The sequence below is a fragment of the Abrus precatorius genome, unplaced genomic scaffold (assembly GCF_003935025.1).
Source record: "Abrus precatorius isolate BTA unplaced genomic scaffold, Abrus_2018 Scaffold2, whole genome shotgun sequence".
NCBI classification, from domain to species: domain Eukaryota; kingdom Viridiplantae; phylum Streptophyta; class Magnoliopsida; order Fabales; family Fabaceae; genus Abrus; species Abrus precatorius.
The window spans coordinates 29,879,666-29,902,364 of NW_020874362.1; the positions used below are offsets into that span (position 1 = coordinate 29,879,666).

Sequence of the window (22,699 nt, forward strand, 5' to 3'; positions counted from 1 at the left end):
TCCAACATTTAATAAAGTTGAGAAATTAAATTGTTCATTTTAAAATCTTATGGACTAATTTACTCGATGCTTACAATTTTTGAGACTAATATAGAGATTTGCTCTTATTTTCATCTTTATAAAAGTAGTTAAGTTTGTATTTATTTTAAGTATAACTTTCCCCACTAAATTTGGAATAAATTGATAAATTTGAGAACATAATTACTGCATTAAGATGTGTTTAAACGTCAACTTAATTATTACTTAGATGTGTTTTTCTCTGTTAATCTTTATCATTAGCATATAAAAATGTGATAATTTTTTTAATGAGTCATTCATATTTTTTTTTTTATTCCTTAAATAAATATGATGTTCTTTTTAATGAATCATTCATATTTTACTTATTATATCTTAAATAATTGAAATCCAAACGATCAAATTTTAAGTGCAATAATCATTGCAATAGAAAAGACATTAGAGAGCGGTTTCAAATTATTTTAGAAAGTGATTCAAAGTGCTCTAATAAACATTGGTATCCAAAGTGAATGTCACTTAGAGAGTGGTTTATATAACTGCTCTTCAAAGTATGAGAATGAATCACGAATCCAAAATTTTAATTTTTTTTATAAATTTTTATTACAAACTAAAATTAATTTATTATTACGTTTAAATTTGAATTTATATGTCTGACATTTACAATTTTTTCATTTTTATCACAACTCAAAATTGATTATTTGTCTCACGCGTTGAAACTTAAGCTTGTATATTATGCTAACTAAACAATTCACATCTGCATGAAACAAAAACTAGTAAGCAGATAAAAAAAGAACAAATTAGTAAGATGGTTTATTATTAATAAAGAGAAAAAGAAAGAAAGAGAGAATGAAGAGAACGGTAAGAAAGATACCTACAGATGTGAAAGAGACTAACTTTATTAGTGCAGAAAAGATGAAAAGAACCTATATATATGAAAGAGAAATTAACTTTGTTAGCGCAATGAAGACAAAAAGAACTTATATTGAAAGAGACTAACTTTGTTAGTGCAAATAAGACGAAGAGATTCATAAGATGTGAATTGAGTATGCTTCAAAAGGTGTGAGTTGGACGTACTTCATTTATAAATTAGAATTTGTTAAATATTTTAAAATTTTAATTTATGAAAAAAAAAACTTTGGGGAGCATAAATTAGAGTGGTTTAACATAAACTGCTCTCTAAGTATATTATTACAAAGCAATTTTTATTAACTACTATCTAAGTTAGCGCTTCAAAAACTCGTTTCTGACAAAGTAAATATAGGTAATGTCAATATTATTCTCTAATCAAAATAAATGACAATAGTTGCCATCAAATATTAGTATATCAAGATTAAAGGTCAACATAAATTCTCATGATAAAACTTCAATTCTAATTAAAGAAAAGTACTAACAACACTTACGGTGCTACACCTAAATTATTTTCAATACAAAAGACAAACCTTAAGTGTAGTACTATAGGTATCTCATGCTTTTCTCTAATAAAGTTTTGTCTTGGTGCAAAGGAGAGTTTGATAAGTTTGTAAAAATTTTGATAATAAGGTAGAATGAATGTACTCGAGGCTTAAGGTCTTCATCATATATATATATATATATATATATATATATATATATATATATGTTATTAATGTGATGTCAACTAATTGTTAAAACAAACTATCTCATAAAATTCTACTTATTTGAGAGTTAGACAAGTAAATTTCCCCTTGATTAAGAGTTTGGTGTAACATCCCCATCTTTGTTATTTATTAATTTGTATTGTATGATAATTGTTAATGCATGTTATTTGAAATTAGAAGAGTTTTAGTAATGTGAATTGTAAGATTTCTCTCTGTAGCGAGAAAAGTCATATAGAATCAAACTTTCTGAAGCTCTATCGCTGTAGCAAAAAGTAGATAAGGATGACCCAACAATATTCTCGTTGTAGTGAGAATTCTCCCGCTGTAGCGATGAGCTCTCACTGTAACTAGAATGACAGATAGTAAGGAAAAAAAGAGGTATGATTTTTTCACTACAGCGAGAGAAGGGCTCGCCGTAGTGAGAATGTCGAGTATTAAGGAGTATTTAAAGGTTTTCAAGTTAAGAAACTTCTTTCGCTATAGTGAGAATGTCGAGTGTTGAGAAGTATTTAAATGATTTCAAGTTAAGAAACTTCTATTACAATCCAAGTTACAACTCACTCTCAATTTCCTCTGACTTCTCTCTCTTAGAAAATCCTTGATAAACCCCAATTTTCTTTGATTCAAGCTTGTCAATCCACTCTTTTTGCTATTTAGTAAGTTCATGATGCTTGGTTTTCCATTCCTTAGTTGTTTTCTTATTTCTGACCTCTAAAAAGGATCTCTTGTGATATTTAGGAAGAACCCAACTTTTTAAGCAAGATTTCTCACAAACTCTTTTCTAAACTTCTATTTTAAGGTAAAGAGAGCTTTGTCTTATTGCCAAAAACTTGTTATGTTTATATTCATAAAAATGTTATGGTGTGATATGTGATTGTGAATATATGTTCGATGAAAATATGTTTTCTGTGCCTTGATGATCTAAATGTCATATGTTACGAGTATGTATGTTATGGGCTAAGTCCGGAGGTGACCAACTTCTAGCATTGATTGCTTAATATATGAGATAGTTAACAAACTTACTTGAACAAAATAGAAAGAGAAAGGATGAATAATATGTTAGTATAAAGATAATGAGTTCAAACTACAATGAGTAATAAGGAAAGTAGAGCCATAATGAAAAACATGAAAATAAGATGAGACTTATGAAAAGAGAAGTGGAATGAGAGAGGAAAGTGGAATAAGAAGGGGAAATAATAAAGACAAGTACGGATAGTTCAAAGATATACTGAAAGTGTAGAAGATAGAGACAATTTGAAAAATCTTGAGGAAATAAGGGTGGTGGTTGCTCTTCTTGATTTGTGCATAACAACTAAGAGTAAGAGCACCACAAGCCTCATAATTATCTCTTGACTTAAACTTCTAACCATACTTTTGCTAAAAGCATGAAATGATAACTCCAAGTTAATAGAAAGGAAATGTAATAAGTTAAATAATTAATGATTGATACATGTATATGAATATGAATTGTGTGGCATGATTGATTATTTTATACTGTTTTTGCCTATATTATTTGACTCAATTGTGAATATATGTTTGGTAACGAGACGAGAGGCTCATCCTTATATAATCTTTCAAGGAATAAAGATGACGGACCCACTTAGTTTGTTCAAGTTACTTATCACTAGTAGAATAGATCTAGTAGCTAGGGAGTGACAATGTTTATGCAATTGTAGTTTTCTTGTATGTTGTAACAATAGTTCTTGTATTATATTTACTTTAGAGATTACCATAGGATATGATGTACTCTTAGATTACCCTGGCAGTAGTAAAATCTATCAGACTATATGTGTGGTTATATACAAAGGTTTGACTAGACCACTAAACGCATGGAACTATGTGTACACTTTCCTGTGCTGTGATCAGTATGGGAGACCAAGCCATCGCACCGCAAAGAGGATCACAGGTCCTGAATTGATAATTGATGCAGGTGACCTTAATGAAGATGAGGACCTATCCCTAGAGGAAATAACAGAGATAAAGGAGGAGTTTTGGGATGACAACTAGTATTGTCTTCGGTCTTTTTGGTGGACTTAATTAAGACTTATTATATTTTGTATTTTATAAATGGTATCGATGAGTCCTAATGCGTTTTGAAATGATACTTTGTAAATATTGAACTCTTGTATATTAATGGAACCATTGTATATGTACATTATTTCAGTTCCTTACTTAAATTTATTTGCTTCCCATCGCTTTATTACTGATAAATTTTACAAGTTGGAGTAATCCAAAAAAATATTTTACAATTTTGGTATTTTGTATTATAAATATAAGTGAACTTTAATTTAATTTCTTATTTTTAATAAAAAATTAATTCTTTAACTGTATAAATTAAAAAAGATGTTATATTTAGTGTGTAATTCATATTAAATAATGGAGATAGTTTAAGGATAGTTTAGACTATGGTCAAAGAAAACCAAAACCCTTGCATGCTAGTGATATGCTATTTCTAATGTTTACTCCAGATACTCTTGATCAAATCTCATTCGATCTTTAACTATATGATTTAATGCTTATACTTTAATATCAATAAAAATTTTGAATATATCAATGCTATTAAAGAAGTAAGTCATTAAATTTCAAGCAATTTTTTGAAAAGTTTTTTACAATCTTCTTATTGTCAAATCAACTCTCAAGGCTAGAGGTTGATTGAAGTAATATATAAAAAATATCTAAATGATGATATTTTGAATAGACAAAGAATTATTCTTTAATGTCATGGTGATTTTACAAATTTAATTATATTTGTTTTATTTTTTTAAGAATTTAAATTTAAGAAATCTAATTTAATATTTTTTTAGATTTTAAATTCTTTAAGAACTAATAAATGCTTTTTTAAAATTTTTTTGACGCATTTAGTGCTAATTGAAGAAGAGTCGAAGAATTTGACTTTAACAAAGTTAAAAATGTTGTTGCAAAGTAATAATGAAAGTTTAGCAAATTATTCAACAATGCCCCCAACATGATAGTCGAGGAATAGGTAAAACATTTATATGAAGAGTTATTTTGGCTGCTATTAGAAGCAATAGAGAAATTGTTTTAATAGTTGCATTGGGTGGAATAGCAACAACCTTACAAATTCTTGGAAATAGAACAAGTTATTTTAAGTTTGTTATCCCAAAAAATATTGATAAAGACTCTACTTGCAACATAAAATAAGGAAGTAACTTGATGAGTTCATTATTAGAGCCAAATTAGTTATGTGGAATGAAACCCCGTACCTCAAGCATTATTTTGAAGTTGTTGATAGAACTTTTAGAAAAATCTTTAGATTCTTTGTCAATGATAGTTTGAATAGACCTGTTGGATGAAAAGTTGTTGTTTTAGGTGGAAATTTTAGACAAATCTTATTTATGATTCTTTGAAAGGAAACAAAACAAAATCACCTATGCCACCATTAATCCTTCATGTCCTTGGAATTTTTTGGTCAAGTGTTAACACTGAAAAAACATGAGGCTTTTGATTGGGTTTAGGGATATAAAATAATAATTTAAAATTTAAAGTAAAAAATTAATAGAAAATTAAATTTATTTAATTTTAAGATTATAAAGGCTTTAATAGGATTATGAATGCAAGAGAACCATCTCCAAGAGGCTGTGTAGAGTAAGGTAGAAATGGCCACTATATACCTAGACAAGTTAGGACCCTCCAGGCTTTGGACCCAAATTCATATACAAACCGAAGCGAAAGATTAGGTGAATAATATGCATAAAATCAAAACCTAGAAATTCAATATAGGACCACTATTTACCTAGAAAAGTGACTTAAGCCTAGTAAGTGAATGTAGGGTAAGGATTGAGAGGAAAAAAAGAATTACCTAGTATGGATGGAAGCCACGTGGCCTTCAACATGGGGAACAAGGCAATTAGTATCAATATTAAGAGAAAAATTCACCCAAGCCTTCTCCTAATGATTCCTATTTGAAGTTAGCTCAATTCAAAACTTTTATTGAAAATTTAACTGCATTTAATTTTAAAATTTAATTCAAAATTTATACTTTACTAATTTATTTATAAATTATTTATATCTTGAAATGTCTGAACACAATTAGTTCTCAACTTTATAATTTTATTAAGTCATTAATAATTATATTAAGTCATTTCTTTTCTCTTCTAACTTAATCAAATTATTTTTTATAACAATTATATTAATTCAATAAAATATAATAAATAATAAAATAAATTAATTATTATAACTCAACAAACACTTAATTAAAAATAAATATAATAAGTATCCTATTCTATACATCTTTGACTACTAAATTGGCCTAAACTTTTATATTCCTTCGACACCCAACCAAGTAAGGTCCTCTAACACATTCTTACATCCACATGGCTTAAAACAGTACCTTATTTTATTTGGACCATGATGTGCACAAAACAAAAAACGCGAAATAACAGTTTCCTGTATCAAATCTTCAACGATTCGTAAGAAATTATATATACAGGAGTATCATTCTCTGAATTTCTTACATCAGTTTAAAAACTTTTAAATTTAATCTAAATTTTTTATTTAATTTATATTTAATAGATTATAATTTATTATTTTATTAACTATTAGATATAAATTAAATAAAAACTTTAAATTAAATAATTTTTTTTAAAATTTACACAAATATGAAAAAAAAAAATTATGTAAACGTGTAGCCGCTCAAAAAACTGTAAATACTATATTTTTCAAGTTCGAAATCCATTTTTTTACAAAATTAGATACAATACTAGAGCTCCATAAGAGACATTCGAAATGAATAAAAAATGGCCTCAAAACTTAGCCTGCTGCTCAAAATATCATCGAAATAATAAAATAAAACAAAGTGTAACTCTACAAAATAAGTTATGAATATACAGAAAAAAAAAATTTACACTGAACTTTTTATTTAATTTATATTTAATAATAAGTAAAATAATAAATTATAATATATTAAATATATTTTAAATCAAAATTTTAAATTAAATTTTTATGAGAGTGAAGTCTAATAAATGTTAAAATAAATTTACGAACCACAGGTTCTCAGCATCAAATATCTACATCTACCGAGATATTCTCCATCTATCCCCATATAACAAACACGGGCGCGTGGCTCACTTTAAACCATTGCGCATTAACTGAAGAAAGCAACACCGTTGCCGACACTCCAAGCCAAACACTATCCACATGTTTCTTATTTCATTTTTCTTACACGTCAACGTTACGTGTTATAATTTTATTAATATTATTCAATATTATAGTTTTTAATACAAAATTTTTATTTATTGTTTTTTATTGTTTCAAATACAGTGTTGTACACGTTAATTCTTTTTCTGACTTTGGTTGTGGACACATAATCATAATTTTAACTAATTTAAAAAATATTAAAATTTTATTACGTGTTACATTATAATTTGTCTATACTAGTCATGAGTCACCAAAAAATTTACCCCCGACAAGACACATCTCTATCTCGCAATAGATAAGCGAGAGGTGCATCAACATGAGCCACAATCTTCACAGATATTTCTTATGCAAAATCTTACCCCACGAAGATATATATAATTAATCAACCCATAGCAGTTGCTGCAGAGTCAACAAAAAGACTGTACAATGGCTTCAGAAGAATCGCAGAACAAACCAAGTGGGCACTCAAGCAGCGAGCTCTTGGCAAGCGCGAAGTTGGTGGCAGATGCAGCACAATCCACTATGAAGAATGAAAGTGACAAGGTGGACAAAGCAAAGGTTGCTGATGCTGCAGGGGATCTTCTAGATGCTGCTGGTCAATATGGGAAATTCGATGATAAAAAAGGTGTAGGGCAATATCTTGATAAGGCAGCGGATTATCTGCATCAGTACCAGAATACTAGTGGTACACCTCCTCCTTCCAAACCTCAAGAGTCCAAAGGTGATGATGCAAAACCTGATGAAGGTAGTGGCGCTGCTGGTGGTGGTGGTGGATTTGGTGGGGATTTTGCAAAGTTGGCTGGTAGCTTTCTCAATAAGTAATTAAAAGCATGCATATATATGAGTGTTTTAGTATGTAAGGGACTTTGATTTCTTAACTTCTGTATTTTATGTTGGAGTTATGTGGTGTATGATGGATCTAATAAATTTGCTTTTGTTGTTTTGTAATAGGATTAGTGATCACTGTTTCTAGTGTCCGTTTTCTGTAATTGAAACTCCAAACAATGTTCCATCTTGGCTCTATCTATGTAATGTTAAACCTTGTGTATAGGATAGTGTTGAATTCTCTTTTCTCTGTCGTGTTTTGTTCTGTTCTGGCTAATTGATAATTTGCGTGTCTTATACTCACCGTGGATTAATTGAGGTATAAGAATGGCAGTGGGACGTTTCAAATCTGATGTCTTTATTGCCAATATTAAATATTGAAGTTTCATTTCGAGGGAAAAAGATAATTATGTTTGATTATTTTTTTTCTTTATACTTGTCATTACACTTAATTGAAACTTGAAATATTAGAAAATAAAATTAATATCCTCATAACTGTTAAAGCTATTATTTATGACTTGTGAGTTAGGTGGAGTTAAAGCTAAAATTGGTTGACGATTCGTTATGTTCAAAGTCTCTTATGCATTGACCTTTCAAAAGCAATTATGCATTCACGTTAATGACTACTGTAGCCAACCCTCAAAACAAGGTATTACTTTGTCCACAACTATTACTTTATTGATTTTTCACCCCATGATGCTTCTATACTTTTACTTTATATGCTATTTAAATTTGAATGGGAGAACATTGTTTAAGTTTGATTATTTGAAATAATGTTAAATGGTTATTGAACATATACAGTTTGGTCTTATGGTAATTCGCGGATGTAAAGTATAGCAAAGTAGAACACGGATATATCTACAGTCAACGTGATAGATAAAATAAATTTACGAAAATTATAAAAGTAGAGATTTTAAGCGATTTTGTTTTACTTTCCTCTGTCCCATTCTGAAATCAAGTGTAGTAATCAAACTCTGAAAGCAAGAAAGCTGAAACTAATTTACACCAAAATTAAAGCAGCCCATGAGTGTTTTGTCTTACAGAATCACCTTTTTCCCCCTCCTTTCCTTTTTTTGTTTGTTTGTTGAAGAATGGGAGATTACCAGACTGCTAATGAGTACTGAGAGGTGTACAAATAGAAATCATAGAATTGTGATACAAATAATTACATATTTGTGTTTGTTACCGAAAGTGAGTCAGTGAGTGAGTCAAGTTACACACATAATTGGAGTTATTAGAAGCAGGAGCATGGCCCTGGAATCTTGCCTGTTGTTCTAATTACATTTGCCTTCTCTTTTGCTTTAAATACTTCATTCCTTCGTCTTTCGTCTGCTTGGGCTCTTGCTCCATTTGCAATCTGATCTATATACGTCATCTTTTCTTGATATTTCCTCAAAGCTTTCCCCTTTTTTCGCTCATTGTCACTTTGCTGCACGTTACACCAATTATTTAAGTAATGTAAGCAAATTTTGATAACATTGTGTCAAATTAGTCAATGCTTCATTACTTTCTTTTATTTTAACATACTATATGTTATTTAAAATATGAACAGATGATTATTGTTAGATTATTTATCAATATAATTAGTATAAGAATATCACATGAATTAACTATAAAATTGATAAAAACTATTTACGATAAAATGTCTTACACACGTGATTCTGTGTGTGATATTCCAATTAAGCATGCATATTTAGGGTTTATTTGAGGGAGAAACCTCACCTCATGCTTATTTAGCTTGCGTCTGGCTTTCATCTTCTTCCTCGTTTCCCATGAAGCTATGGTCTCTAACAAGTTCTCGTACCTAACAAAGTTTGAACGTAATGATAACCTTACATAGTGTCATGGCTTCTGACATGTGATTGAAAAAATAATTTTGTTTTTCCTATCTGTTAGATTTTTTTATTAATTTGACCTTTTTCTATTAAGAGACAGAGAAGAAAACACATAAATGGGATGGGTAATTTGGATTCAGAAAGTATTTAATTCATGTCCTTATTAAGATTGATTATTTGGCTACAATTAATAATGTCAAGGTAAAACAGCTAACAATTAAGCACATACCTCTCTTTGATCTTTTCAAGTTCCTCCCTCTCCCAAGCATCTGCTTTTCTTTGCTTGGTGCTTTGTCTTGCAAGGTTTGAAGTCTGCTTGATTGGTGGCGGCGATGGTGGTGGTGGTGGTGGTGGTGGCGGCGGCAGCTTTAAAGACACGGGCTGTTGAACTGGGGGAGGAACATTCGGTTGAGGGGTCTCAGGTTTTATATCATCAGTGTTCATATCACCAAAGGTTGGAATCCTTTTAGGGGCTGGGATCTCAGGTTTTTCATCATCAATTTTGCTCTTCAATTTTTCACTATAAGTTGATGTCCTTTTCATTGATGATGCAGGGGTGATAGTTTTTTCAGGCTTCTTTAAATTCTCTGTAGCCTTGTTACCTTGGTCTCTGGTGGTTTTAAATGAGCCTGCATAGGATGTAGAAGCAATTAACCATAAATGTGTTTTTTTCTTTCAAAGAAGGTATAAATTATTATGAATTTTTCTAATCCAACACATGCTAAGAAATCAATAAATAATAAAGTTTTTATTAAAACTATAACAATAAATATTCTCAATGCATTGTATCATGTGAGATATTGTAAATTCTAATGAAAACTTAGCCTATATTGATTCTTATTACATTCAATTGACCATGCCTAAAAAAAAACGAATTATTATATAGTTGTGCTCATGTCTTTAATTACCTGATAATCGCTTGGATGCACTACCAAAATGAGACATTGGAGATCTTGGATAATCGACCTTGCTAGTGGTCTTGGGCAATGTGGTGTCCCTGGTTTTCATTTCTTGTGGAATTTCTGAGACCCCTAGTGAATAAATTGCGAATGCAGCGGCAGCAACTGCTGTAGCATGCTCCATTTCTATGGACTCATAGTCATGACTCATTTTCCTTGAAAATTGTCTCTGAAACCAATTCTGGACCTTTTTCTTATCTGTAGAAATTTGTCACTGTAGTTGTTACTTAATCATATATAAAGCTTTTATTTTTTTTTTCTCCCTCTTTTTTGTCCCATGATTTTCTGAAGGATAAAATTAAATTATTTATTCCTATTGCCCATTGCCTTCCCTATAGTCTTAATTAAGAAATGAAATTTGAACTGAAAAAACAAACAATAGAGAATGTAACTTTTTAATTATGCATCATTTCATTCTGTCAAAATGGTACAACATAAAATATTCTCAGCTCCTTCACCTCCTATGTGTTTTCATGGTGACATTGATGAGTTCTTGCCTAATGCTGATAACAAATCCTACAAGGGAAAGATTACATCACCTTTGAAGGATGGGGGTTTCTGTAATGGTATTTTCTGATCCCTGCTACCACGCCGATCAGCTTTATTCTCCTCCTCTGCACCAGTTAATTTCACTCTAACAAAAAGTTTTCAGCATATAAACAATATTTGGGGAATTATTGAAAAACAAATAAATACTAATTGTACTAAAAAATTGTACACAAATTTTGTTACAATTTCATGAGGTAGGAAGAGAAGGGAAAAAAAGAAGAAGTGATTACATGGATGATGTGATAGAGAAATAAATAAATAAACACACACACACACATATATATATATATATATATATATATATATATATTGTTGCAGAAATTCATTGAAAAAAATATAATAAATGTAGCCGTGGGTGCCTAGTTAAAAGACCTATATGTAGTGTACAAAAAAGATTGGAGTAATATTTTAATTTAGTCTCCAAAATTATAAATTATTATTTTAGTCTCTAAAATTATAATTTTTATTATTTTGTAACTTTATAATTAGAGTAAACGTCTTAAAATAATTTTAGAGATTAAAATAATATTTTAACAATTTTAAGGATTAAATTCAGCATAGTATAATGGAAAGGAATGATATTGGACATGAGACACTTAGTTCACAAAATGATTGATTCAGAGATTGCAAACTAGCTTTGATAACATAAATAACTATATCTTGTCAGCATAACTGCATGGTAAATGTTGTATGAAAACGAAAGCCTCTTTCTTTATCAAAAACTAGCATACCCTTTTGCCATTTGTAGAGGGTGAAAAATAGGAATTACTAACCTTATCTGCTTCATCAAAGTTTCCATTCTAGAGAAAGAAAAATCTTCTCTCCTACTTCCCTTTTATGAGCAATGCTTTGTTATGAACTAATAATGAGTGGTATTTGAAAGGGAAGAAACCTAGGAAAGGAGAACCTTTTTGTAGATTATAGTGATAGGCTCTGATTGAGGGGAGGAGGGGAAGCAAGGTTAAATATACTTTGCATGTGTTGTCTGGTTAGGAACTCAAGTGCCTTCTCAGGAAAGACAATTATTCTTTTCTTCTTCGGAGGCTAACCATCAAGCATAAGATCTTACATCGGCTTCTTTTCACATTTATAATCCACATTTCTCTTATGAAAATTTGTATACCCTCAAAGTAAATCTTATATGGAGAGAGAGAGATGTCAAGTTTTTTCTTAAAATTATTTATTGCTTTCAACATTTAATACATGAAATTTGGTATTTATTGATTTTACTTATCCTCTTCCTAATCTTCCCACTATTTTATAAAGTAAATATTAAATAACAATTACATGAATTTATTATTTTTAAAAATATAATATATATATATATATATATATGAATAATTCTAATTCTTTACCTTTTAGTCTTATAAATCTTCCTAATTATAAAAAAATTAAATATATTATATAGTTTTAAGATGATAAATACATGTATTTTTTTTTTCATTTAATATTTACACTTTTAGTAAGAATATTATTAGGAAGATAAATATGAGGATAAATGTTATATGTATGCAATATGTGATTAACTTAAATAATATTATCAAACATTATCGTTAAAGTTATAATATATTTATTGGGTGTACAGTCTTTCATATTATTAAAATTTGTATATAATTAAATTAATTGTTATAAATTTAATATATAAACATAAATACTATAAAGGTTTGTTATTATTTAGTATAAATGATATATAAATATAAATTGATAAATATAAATAATAATTTATTTCCTAATTTTTAAAAATTAAATATTATTATAAATAAATTACTGAGTTACTTTCATATATATATATATATATATATATATATATATATATATATCATGTAATTTTTGTAATTATCCTTTCTTATAGATTATTTTATAGAAAAATATTAATATCAATATAATTTTAAAATTTTTAAGGTTTTTTACAGTAAATAAAAATTAAAACTAAAAATATTATATAAATTATTTACAGTTTTTATGCATCAGATAAACTAAATCAAATAATTTCATATACGATAAATAAAACAACATTATTGAGAAATTAATTTTCAAACCTTACATTTACTTTTAAAAAATATAATAAATAGAAAATTAAAATAATATGATATTATGAATTCATCTAAAATTTCATTTATGTAAGTAAAAAAATATTAAACAGATGTTAATAAAGATTTTTTGATATATTATATTATTTGATTAAATTATTATATACATTTTTTCAATGTGTATGTTGCCTTTTACTTTACATAGTTTGTTTACAATTATACCTATTGCATCGTTACTATTCTCATGAGGTAAAACAAATTTTTAGAAAATTTGAATATTATCAAATTCTTTTTTCAACGTAGCACGTGCTCAAATAAGCATATCGTGTGTAATTTAGCTTATTTTTTTAAAAGATTAATTCTATTTTTCTATACTTTATTATTACAATTTTTAATTATCAAATTATAAAGTATTAAATATCTTCATATTTTTAAAATAATAAATATATAAATTTTTATTTGATACTTTACTTTATAAAGTAACAAGAGGGTTATTAAGAAGATATATAAAAGGATATAACATAGTTTTTTTTTAGAAATAATAAAAATAAAATGTTTAAGGTAAAATAAGCCTAAACCATTTTATTTTATTTTTGTTAAACATCAATATTTTATTAAAGACAAATTTAGAGTATAATAAGTACTTTAACCCATTACAACTCTATAGAAAATTAATAATATATGTCAAAGGATCTTTAATCTAATTTACAATCGATCTTTTGAAAGGCTTTACTCCAAACAACTTTCAAGATACATATTTCAAGCATTTGACCCAAACTTTGGTCCCTTCACAGAATTGTTTTTTATAAATTTAGATCGAGCCCGTAACTTGGAGTTAGAATCGTGCTTCTTCCATCTCGCCTTGTGAATTACACTCCTAATATTAATTATTTCCTGCACTACCGCCTCAACAACAACATTGGATTGAGGGTAATCTAGTTCTTAACTCAATATGTAATTAGCCTCGTCTAACCCATGAGAAGCTCCAATAATTCGACCATCAGATTTGCTAATAAACTCTTTTTGTGCTACATCCTTACCTCCGATTGGTCCCCTATTAACAACACCCGATTGCCACCATAATCCTTTTTCAACTCCTATGTCTCACTAATTCTCTTTCTCATAAGTTTCAACCAACAAAAGCCCACATTGTTCAACCTCCTTTTCAAATGCATTCTCACTAAGCCGCATAATATCTACATTATTATTGAAAATTTAGTTATTATTGATATTCACTTTATAATTTGAATTGTATCACATTCGTGCATTTGCTACGTTCTCTATAGAATTTGATTATGTACTTTCAAACTACTCTTTATATTATGCAATGTCTGGCAAGGAATCACGTATATTTTGTCCCCAATAATCCACCCATTGTTCCCCCTCCTCTGTGCTCTCCACATCATCTTTGGTCACTATTTTTTTGCTGTTCTTCTTGCCATTAGATCATGGCCCTTGTTACCATCATCTGAACTTTCATCCTCCAAAGCGTCCAAATCTAATGAAGCATCGTCATACTCTTTGACGATGAAGTAGTTGATTCATGATACCACCACCCTCTTTGAAAGAATTCTCCCCCATATTCCTCAACTATTTAGATTGATAACACAAGATCATTAACATGAATCTTTAGATTTTCATTAACACGAGTCTATAAGTGAACTCTTGCAAAATTTATACGTTTTCGAGAAGTCATATCATCATCTATGCACACAAAATCTTCCAATGGCTACACAATTTTCCACAAGAATGTCTATGATCAAGCATGATATGGCACGCTATACAAACAAACTCAGGTTCTCCTATTAACAGCCAACATGCGAGAATGCCACCAATTAATGGTATAAAATAGCTTAAACAAACAATCTTTATACCTAGTTATAACATCTCCAATATCATTTGGACCCTCCAATTCCAACAAAACCATATCGTCACCCATGGTAATGGCTTTAACATTTAGTATGGATTCTCGTAAAAGGAAGTCAGACACACTATTGAACTCTTCTGGCCAGTATAACCTTTCCACCACTGCCTTGCAACACCTCTCAACCGTATCCTGATCAACATGTAACTCATTGTAACATCACTATTTTTTCTTAGGTACCCATACCACATTCTTGTTTGGCCCTACAACAGCACCCTTTCCCTTCACCATATCTTCAAAGTTTTGCCCACCAACACTACCTCTCCCTTCCACCTTAGTCCCAACGCCAGTCAATGGTTTCGACACATTCTCACGCACAACATCTTGACTTTGTCTTGTAATTTTCTGTTCATTATCAAATTTGCTATATCTAGACACATTAATTATCATCTGCATGTTGCCTATCGTTATGAAACTCAATTTCTTTTCCATGTCATGGACACCTTTGACTTCCACAAATCACATGAACTCGAATATGCATCCATCCATGTCTCGTTTCTTTGGAATAAACAAATCTTCAACCTTCATACACCTCTGCAATATCTCCCAAAGCTCTGACACTCCATAATTCTTCAGAAAATTTGTAAAGAAAAATATTGGTAACGTTTATACATAATCAATGTAATTATTAAATTTTACTTGAGATTTTCTCCATTGAGCCGTCATAAATGTCACCCATCGTGAACCTCCACTCCCTCTCACACACTCTCACTTTCATTTGGTAGAACAATGCAAATCGTTCTTCCCAACACTTCTCCTTCTCTTTCGATCTCAACATTTCTATGATTCACTCCACACTCTAATTTTCCTTTGATTCTCCTGCACCTCACATCTCTAGAAAAAGATTCCTCTTTCTGCCTAAACCAAAATTGCTCATTTAATAAAGAGGTTAGTTTTAAAATCTTAGATAATGTCATTTTTAGAATTTATGGCTCTAAATAAAAAACTAATATTAACCATAGGTATCTAAGCAATGGTAAGTAAATATTGACACACAAGAATTATATATCTCTATTTTTCTATGAAAAAAATTTTATGCTTAAAAACTTTAATAAATAACTTTTGCAAGTATATGATCAAATAATAGATAATCAACAAGAAAAACAATATTTGAACGTGAATAAGAATATCAATCATTATTTACTTAAGAAAATGAGTAATTTTTTTAAATAAATTATTCATATCATATATCCATTTTCTCAATAATAAATGTGATATAAAAAAATTTAAGAGATAAACAAATAATATTCACTGCTATATAAATTAAATTATTGAAAAAAATTAACAATTACTTTGTTGACATAAATTTTTACATTGATAACTTTACTTATATTTTATCATACACATTTTGTTATTTATTGTGTTGTCAAGGTCACACCATCAAAAGGGATAATTTTTTTTAATTAAATAGGATAATAAATATATAAACTACATTAAACATGTAATTTAGGATGAGACATTTAAAAAATTACATCAATATATTTTTATTCATAATTTTATTTTAAAAAATTGTAATTCATATTATTTATCTTCACAAAAAATGATACAAATATTATATTAAAAAATTATATACAATATATAACATAAATTTATTAAAAAATATTTCTAAGAGTTTTGGTATTTTAACTTATATTTTTTATATTTATATAAATCCGTAAATAATATTTATATTTATTTTAGAAGTTAAGATACGTTAATATTATATATTAAATTTAGTCACTTAACAATTCTTTACAACAAAAGATAGATTAATATGAATTATCTTATATTATATTTTTTATTATACATACCAAATTTTATAATTTAAATATTCATAGACATGTTACTTAAAATTTAATATTTACTTATATTTTAAAAATATATTACTTATTAAAATAAAATAATATAATAAAATATTTAATAATTTTATTTTTTTATAAAATGTTATAGAATTAATTTATTTGATAAAAAATTGTATAAATATATAAATTTGACATCTATATCAATATATTTAATTTTTATTTTAATGATTAGATAAAATTATATTTTTAATTATCTAATTTATTTTTATTTTTATTTAATTTTTTAAATTTTATCTTTTAACCTTAAATATATTTTAAATAGGCTATCTTATAGTAACTGCGCTATTTGTTTATTTACATTTTTCTATTAGATAATATTTGTTTTTTTTCTGTCTTAATCATATATTTCTTTTTATTTTTCTCTTTTCTTTCCTTTTTTCTCCTCTCTTTTTTTACTTCTCGTCTTCTTTGCCACAATGGTTGTAGCATTTAAGGGTAGCGCTAGGTGGTGGTGCATAAAAAGGACGACGGTATTAGCCATGGCGACTTGTGATTAACACCCATAGATAGTGATGCCATGAGAGTCTACAGGTAGTCGGTGAATTTAGATTCTCAGTGACCACATAACAACAAAGAAGAGAAGAAAGAGGAAGAAAAAAACAAAAAAAAAGATAAAGGAAAAAAAAGTGTGCAAAAGATGACATATAAAAAGAAATTAAAACTAACAAAATTTAATAGAAAGAAAGTCTATTTGAAACTCATTTAAAAATTATATAATTTATTACTTATTTATTGGTAGGTAATTTTCACACTTATCCTTACTATTTGAGACTTGTTACTTAAAACATAATATTTTTTATTTTTAATAAATTAGTAAAATAATATATAATATTATAAAAATATTTATTAAAAATATATCAAATAAAATATAAAATTATAACATTATATATATAATGACAAAATTATAATTGGATTCTTATATTTATGGATATTTACGAAAGTTCACTTAAAATTGACGCAAATATGAGTATCAAGATATCTATATTTAAGAAATTATTAATGTAGAATGTTAATATTCTGTTATAGTGTAATGAAGATATTAAAATTTAAGAATTAAAATATTTATAAAAATAAAAAATAGGAAGTGATATAAATATTTTTAAAATATTAAAGTATTTAATGTTTACTATTTAAGAACTAAAATAAAAATTTAATCTTTTTATAATTATTAGATGTAAATTTAACTATAAGAATTTTTGCTGCAGAGGGTAGATCAATGAAGATTTGGATCCCTTAATATTGTATTATTATTATTGGCAATAAAATATTGTACTAATTTTAATTTTTTAATTTTTATATTCTTATGGATATTCGCAAATAATAGTTAAACTAAGATTTTTACCTGCTAGTATAGTGCTACTAGCTAGCGAGATACTCGTTTCACCTTGTTAACATCTATATCGTTAAGCATAAGCTAGTTCTGAAAGTGGTGGGCCCATATGTCAATCTTTGATGTCAATGAAAAATATGGGAAAAAAAATTAAATAGCGTTTAATAAAAGGAGACTCATTTAAAGTTAGAAATTAAAATAGCTGAATTCCAAAATACTTCTAAATACGTCAACATATATGATCCCAATTGTTTTATAATTTCAGAACAAATTTGGAGCGCATATTTAACTTGATAAATAATTTACCAGAATCGTAAATTCAATTTTATATATTTCTTGAAAATTCTTCTAAACATCTCTTTAAAAATTCAATGTAAAATAATAATTGTTAATTGAGAAGTTAAATATAAAAATTTAAATAGTTTAATAATTTAATTTACATATGCTTCTAATTTATCATTATTTTAACTATTAAACTTTTAATCAACTATTATTATTATTATTATTATTATTATATCTACACTCCACACTTTTTGAAATAATAAAATCCAAAATAACAAGCACTTGTTTACATTTCATGAATGATATAAAAAAACATACACAACATGATAGTCCAAGTTTTAAATTTTATATGTACCTCACTTTTAAAACTTAACCCATCACAATCATACCATGATTCATTCTCCAAACATCATGAACAGGAATTACATAGTCAATGATATAAGCGTAATAAAGGCAACACAGTATATCATATATTCATTAAAATACAGAGTCCAACTATACACGAATATTTAAAATTAAAAAAAGTGTTGTTGACTGACATGGCACGAAGAATGAGCTCATTCTGACCTCAAGAAACCGAACAACACCCATAAATAGATACATCCTAGTCTTTGGGTAGCTCCACATTAATGAAGCTCGTGGGGTCCTCCTGAACTCTTCTCTCAACCATATTCTCTTACCATTTCCATGCTTGTTTTCAGGTTCATCTCTTCTTCTACAAAACTCTCACACGCTCTATCCGTGTAATGTGTAGGCCTAATTGCAATATAGAATAAAAAAAAACCAAAAACAAGCATGGAAATGGGAGTTGATTACCCGTTGGAAAGCAAAGGAAACACTGATATAAACACAAACTCTAACGTTACACACGTTTGGTCACATATAAAATTGAATTAACAACAACTAATTAAGAAACCCAGGAATTAATCTTAGTTTATGATGAGCCATTCCTGCCAAAGATTGTCTCTTTCTGCATGCCATAGTAGCTATCTCTTGCTGTTGATGTATAATCATTCTTCTTGCGATGTGGGTGTGGGCATGTTATATATATAAACCCATAAGAATAACAAGAAAGGTGATAAAAGGTGAAGAAACAAGTATGTTTTTTGCCTATTAGAGACAAAAGGGTGGGGTCAAATTGAAATTGTACCTACGTATAGATCAAAGATACCTTAGGATATATATACTAGTATAGATGATGATCTGGGTCGGGAAATTGGTTTGATCAATTGTGAAGTGGGTTTGGTCCAGTGGGAACTCGTCTCTTCTCTGCACCATATCTTGGATCAAGATCAAGATCAACCCCATTTGCTTGGGGCGTTGGAAGTGGAGGCAAATTGTGGTGCATCCTTTGAAGGTCAATGCACAAAGAACGTGGCCTTGTGTGGGGAAAAGAATGACAATAATGAGTGTGGCGGGTGTTTCTTGATGAAGTTGGAGGTGGAATTAGAAGTCTACAATTTGCTGAGGAGACAAAGAGGAGAAAGAGACAGAGGATGATGGTGAGTGAAGAAAGAGAGGTTTTTTTCTTCATTGCTGAAGCAGAGGAGAAAGGAAGAGTAAAGTGTGATGGGCTGTGGTTGTGGTTGTGGGGTGAGAAAGTGATGGGAAAAAGAGAGGGAAGAGGAAGAAGGGGTGACATTAGCCAGGTGACTGTGTGAGTGTATTAATTAATGCGAAGCAAGAGACACATGAAGTGATATAATTGCTTTGGAAATGGGAGGGGCCTCTCTCAACTCTCCAATTAATTGTGTTTTGTCAGCAATCACCATCTCTCATCAAATGAGTCACGAAGTTTATATGTAGGTGTTGCCTTCATGGGTTCCCAGGGACTTACCCTCATCTTGGTGTGTACTTGTCTTGTGGAGACATGGAATTCAAACATTTCTTCTGCCTCCTTTCTCAATATACAAATGCCTCAAACAGGGGAATGGTATTTTAGGCCCAAAAGTTTCAATTACTAAAACGCGTTTACACTGAATTAGTTTCAGTTTTGTTTACCGAGTTGGAATTTGAACTTGATATCCACGTTGTTTAAAGCATCGCATCAATTCATTCTATTGTAAAAATCTTTGTTTCTTGTTAATTAACAGCATGATTAAAGTAATTAAAAATAACGTATAATCGGTGTCTTTAAAAATGTTTAGGGGTGAAAGTGTGTGGATTATTGTGTTTGACTCCTTGGTGTTTATGACGTAAACCTAAATTGATTTCCTAAGTTCTAAATTCTAATCCATCTTGTTGGATTGTCAAGGAAACGGAAAAAGAATTTGGTTTTGAACAAGATGTTGCAATTCTTCTGCCCATACACGGAGGAAAACAAAAGTAAAAGAAAGACGTGACAAAAACCTTCCATCATCGTTTTCTAAAAATTCCATTGTAAATTAAAACAACAAAATAGATGCAAAATTTGGGAGCATTTGAAAGCAATTATGGGTTATATTTGTTGATGGCCTAAGAAGTTAAGTAAGGTAGTATATATAATGGAATTATTTGGTGATGATAGTAGAAGATAGTGTACTTTATGAATCAAATCCTAATGCTTGTAATTGAAGTGATAATTGAAAGACGTTGGTGGAGCAAACTGTGCTACCCCACAATGGGAATGGAGTTGGCTTCAGTGTTATTGTGTCCATTCCCTTTGTAATGGGTGTGACATGAAATGATGAAAGCAAATACCCTCATCACAGGGACTCAATTTGGCTTCCAGGTACAAGTGTGCTATTCCATTGTCATCGCATCACTTTTATTGCTCTGTCTTCATATATATGATTTCCTTATTTAGTTAGTATCGTATGTGTTTTATTTTTTTTATAGTTGTGAACCACCGCAGTCTTGACTAATTTATTTTTATTAAATCTTACACTACATTCTTTTTTTATTGAATTTTTTTTCATAGTTGTGGGCAACCACAGTCTTGACTAATAATAATATAATATATATGTAATTTTCTTTTTGTAAAAGGTGGACACATTATAAAGAATGAGCATATGAGATTATATAGTTTCGGAGCACCAAAATAATCCTCTTTTTGTTGGCATAACCTAGAATATGATCTCACTCGATTACAACCAAATTTCTAACCTCTTCCTAAACCACTATTAATTGGTTAAGCTAGTTGAGTCTTTTTCACTTTGTATTTAACCTCGTTCAATGACCACTTTACTCAAACCTCTCAAATTCTCATCCATTTTTTCAATGTGTCAAAACCTTCAATTGTGCTTTTGTCGTTGCCAATTTCAATCGTTCTCTTGCCTTCAAGGATTGGTTTAATTTGAAATTAGTGACAAGTAAGGATGAAAATAAGAAAAGTTGGATTAGATTTTACATAAATAGACCTAATTTATTTAATAATTTAAAATATAAGTATGACTTATTATTTATTATAAATTTTTTATTAAGCCTAACTTAACTTTTTTAAAGTTTGTTTTGACTTATCAACTTTTTTAATAGCTTACTTCATATAAAAACATTCAATAGGTTATTAAGTTTCATTGTAAATATGTGACTAATTGAATTCAATTATGATTAATTATTCATAGGTGCAAGTGTAATAAAAGTAGATAAAATTATTTTATTTCTCTCAATTACAGAAGATATTTTATTAACCTGATAATAGAAAAAAAAGAGAGAGAAAAAAATAGTGAAAAAAAGTTCCATATAATATAAATAAGTATGCAAGAAGATGATGGATAAGACGAACTAAGTAATTGAAACGGTGTAAATGCAAATAAGTTATATGTGTACAAAATAGATCAAATAACAGTAATACAAAAAACTCTAACAAGCATAACTTTTTTCTTTAGAAGATATGTAATAAAGACATTTTTTAGCTTTAATAGAAACAATTAAGATTTCTAATTTAAAATTTTATTTATTTTAAAATTTCATTTATTCAATATAATATTATATTTTAATTTTATATAAAAATTATTTAATATAATTATAAACTTTATAAATTTTAAATAAGTCATTCTAGTAGTTTTTTTTAAGCTCAAATCTAATTTATTTAATTAATTAACTATTTTAAAAAATCTAAATTAACATATTACTCAAATAAGTCAAGTCACGTTAGATTTTAAAAAGATTAAATCATAAACTTTGTCAGATAACTTAGACCTATATTGATCTATAGTGGCAAGTTAATGAAAAAGTTTATATTTTTATTGGATATTCTTTTAATGTATGTACTAAGTTTTTTATTTTTTAATTACATGTAATTTTAATTATTTATATTTAATTGTTTTAATTTTGAAATTATTTAAATTAAGGTTGTTATTTAAAATTATTCAATTATTTTAAAAAAATATAATAGAAGTGTGGTATATTGATTTGT

At 28.4% G+C, this 22,699-nt stretch overlaps 3 protein-coding genes across 4 annotated transcripts; 1 reads left to right on the forward strand and 2 right to left on the reverse strand.

The window, feature by feature from the left end:
• The first annotated feature begins 7,131 nt into the window (after positions 1–7,131).
• LOC113857781 (nodulin-related protein 1-like) lies at positions 7,132–10,144 on the forward strand. Its single transcript, XM_027489972.1, has 3 exons — positions 7,132–7,590; positions 8,143–8,262; positions 9,752–10,144. The coding sequence occupies exons 1-2, from the start codon at positions 7,215–7,217 to the stop codon at positions 8,166–8,168; spliced, it is 402 nt and encodes a 133-aa protein (XP_027345773.1). The 5' UTR covers positions 7,132–7,214; the 3' UTR covers positions 8,169–8,262; positions 9,752–10,144.
• On the reverse strand, positions 8,708–11,827 carry LOC113857780 (remorin-like). Of its 2 annotated transcripts, none has more exons than XM_027489971.1 (6): positions 11,730–11,827; positions 10,947–11,021; positions 10,357–10,605; positions 9,678–10,077; positions 9,336–9,417; positions 8,708–9,042 (listed from the first exon to the last, which is right to left on the reverse strand). In XM_027489971.1, the coding sequence occupies exons 3-6, from the start codon at positions 10,556–10,558 to the stop codon at positions 8,848–8,850; spliced, it is 879 nt and encodes a 292-aa protein (XP_027345772.1). In that variant the 5' UTR covers positions 10,559–10,605; positions 10,947–11,021; positions 11,730–11,827; the 3' UTR covers positions 8,708–8,847. The 2 variants fall into 2 exon arrangements, with proteins under 2 accessions (XP_027345772.1, XP_027345771.1); XM_027489970.1 differs by having other exon boundaries at positions 10,947–11,041; positions 11,730–11,790.
• A 7,761-nt stretch (positions 11,828–19,588) lies between these two features.
• LOC113859793 (CLAVATA3/ESR (CLE)-related protein 9-like) lies at positions 19,589–19,897 on the reverse strand. The gene has a single exon (XM_027492479.1). It carries the CDS (start codon positions 19,895–19,897, stop codon positions 19,589–19,591), a length of 309 nt encoding a protein of 102 aa, XP_027348280.1.
• Between the last annotated feature and the right edge of the window lie 2,802 nt (positions 19,898–22,699).

What these genes read in the sequence shown, in the direction of transcription:
- LOC113857781 (XM_027489972.1), top strand. Translation starts at nt 7,215, where the DNA reads ATGGCTTCAGAAGAATCGCAGAACAAACCAAGTGGGCACTCAAGCAGC. An exon ending in GGATTTTGCAAAGTTGGCTG is followed by an intron (nt 7,591 to 8,142) that starts GTAGCTTTCTCA and finishes CTTGTGAGTTAG; the next exon opens with GTGGAGTTAAAGCTAAAATT.
- LOC113857780 (XM_027489970.1), bottom strand. Translation starts at nt 11,755, where the DNA reads ATGGAAACTTTGATGAAGCAGATAAG. An exon ending in CTTGAAAAGATCAAAGAGAG is followed by an intron (nt 9,418 to 9,677) that starts GTATGTGCTTAA and finishes AAACTTTGTTAG; the next exon opens with GTACGAGAACTTGTTAGAGA. An exon ending in GCAAGCTAAATAAGCATGAG is followed by an intron (nt 9,043 to 9,335) that starts GTGAGGTTTCTC and finishes TGTAACGTGCAG; the next exon opens with CAAAGTGACAATGAGCGAAA.
- LOC113859793 (XM_027492479.1), bottom strand. Translation starts at nt 19,897, where the DNA reads ATGAAGAAAAAAACCTCTCTTTCTTCACTCACCATCATCCTCTGTCTC.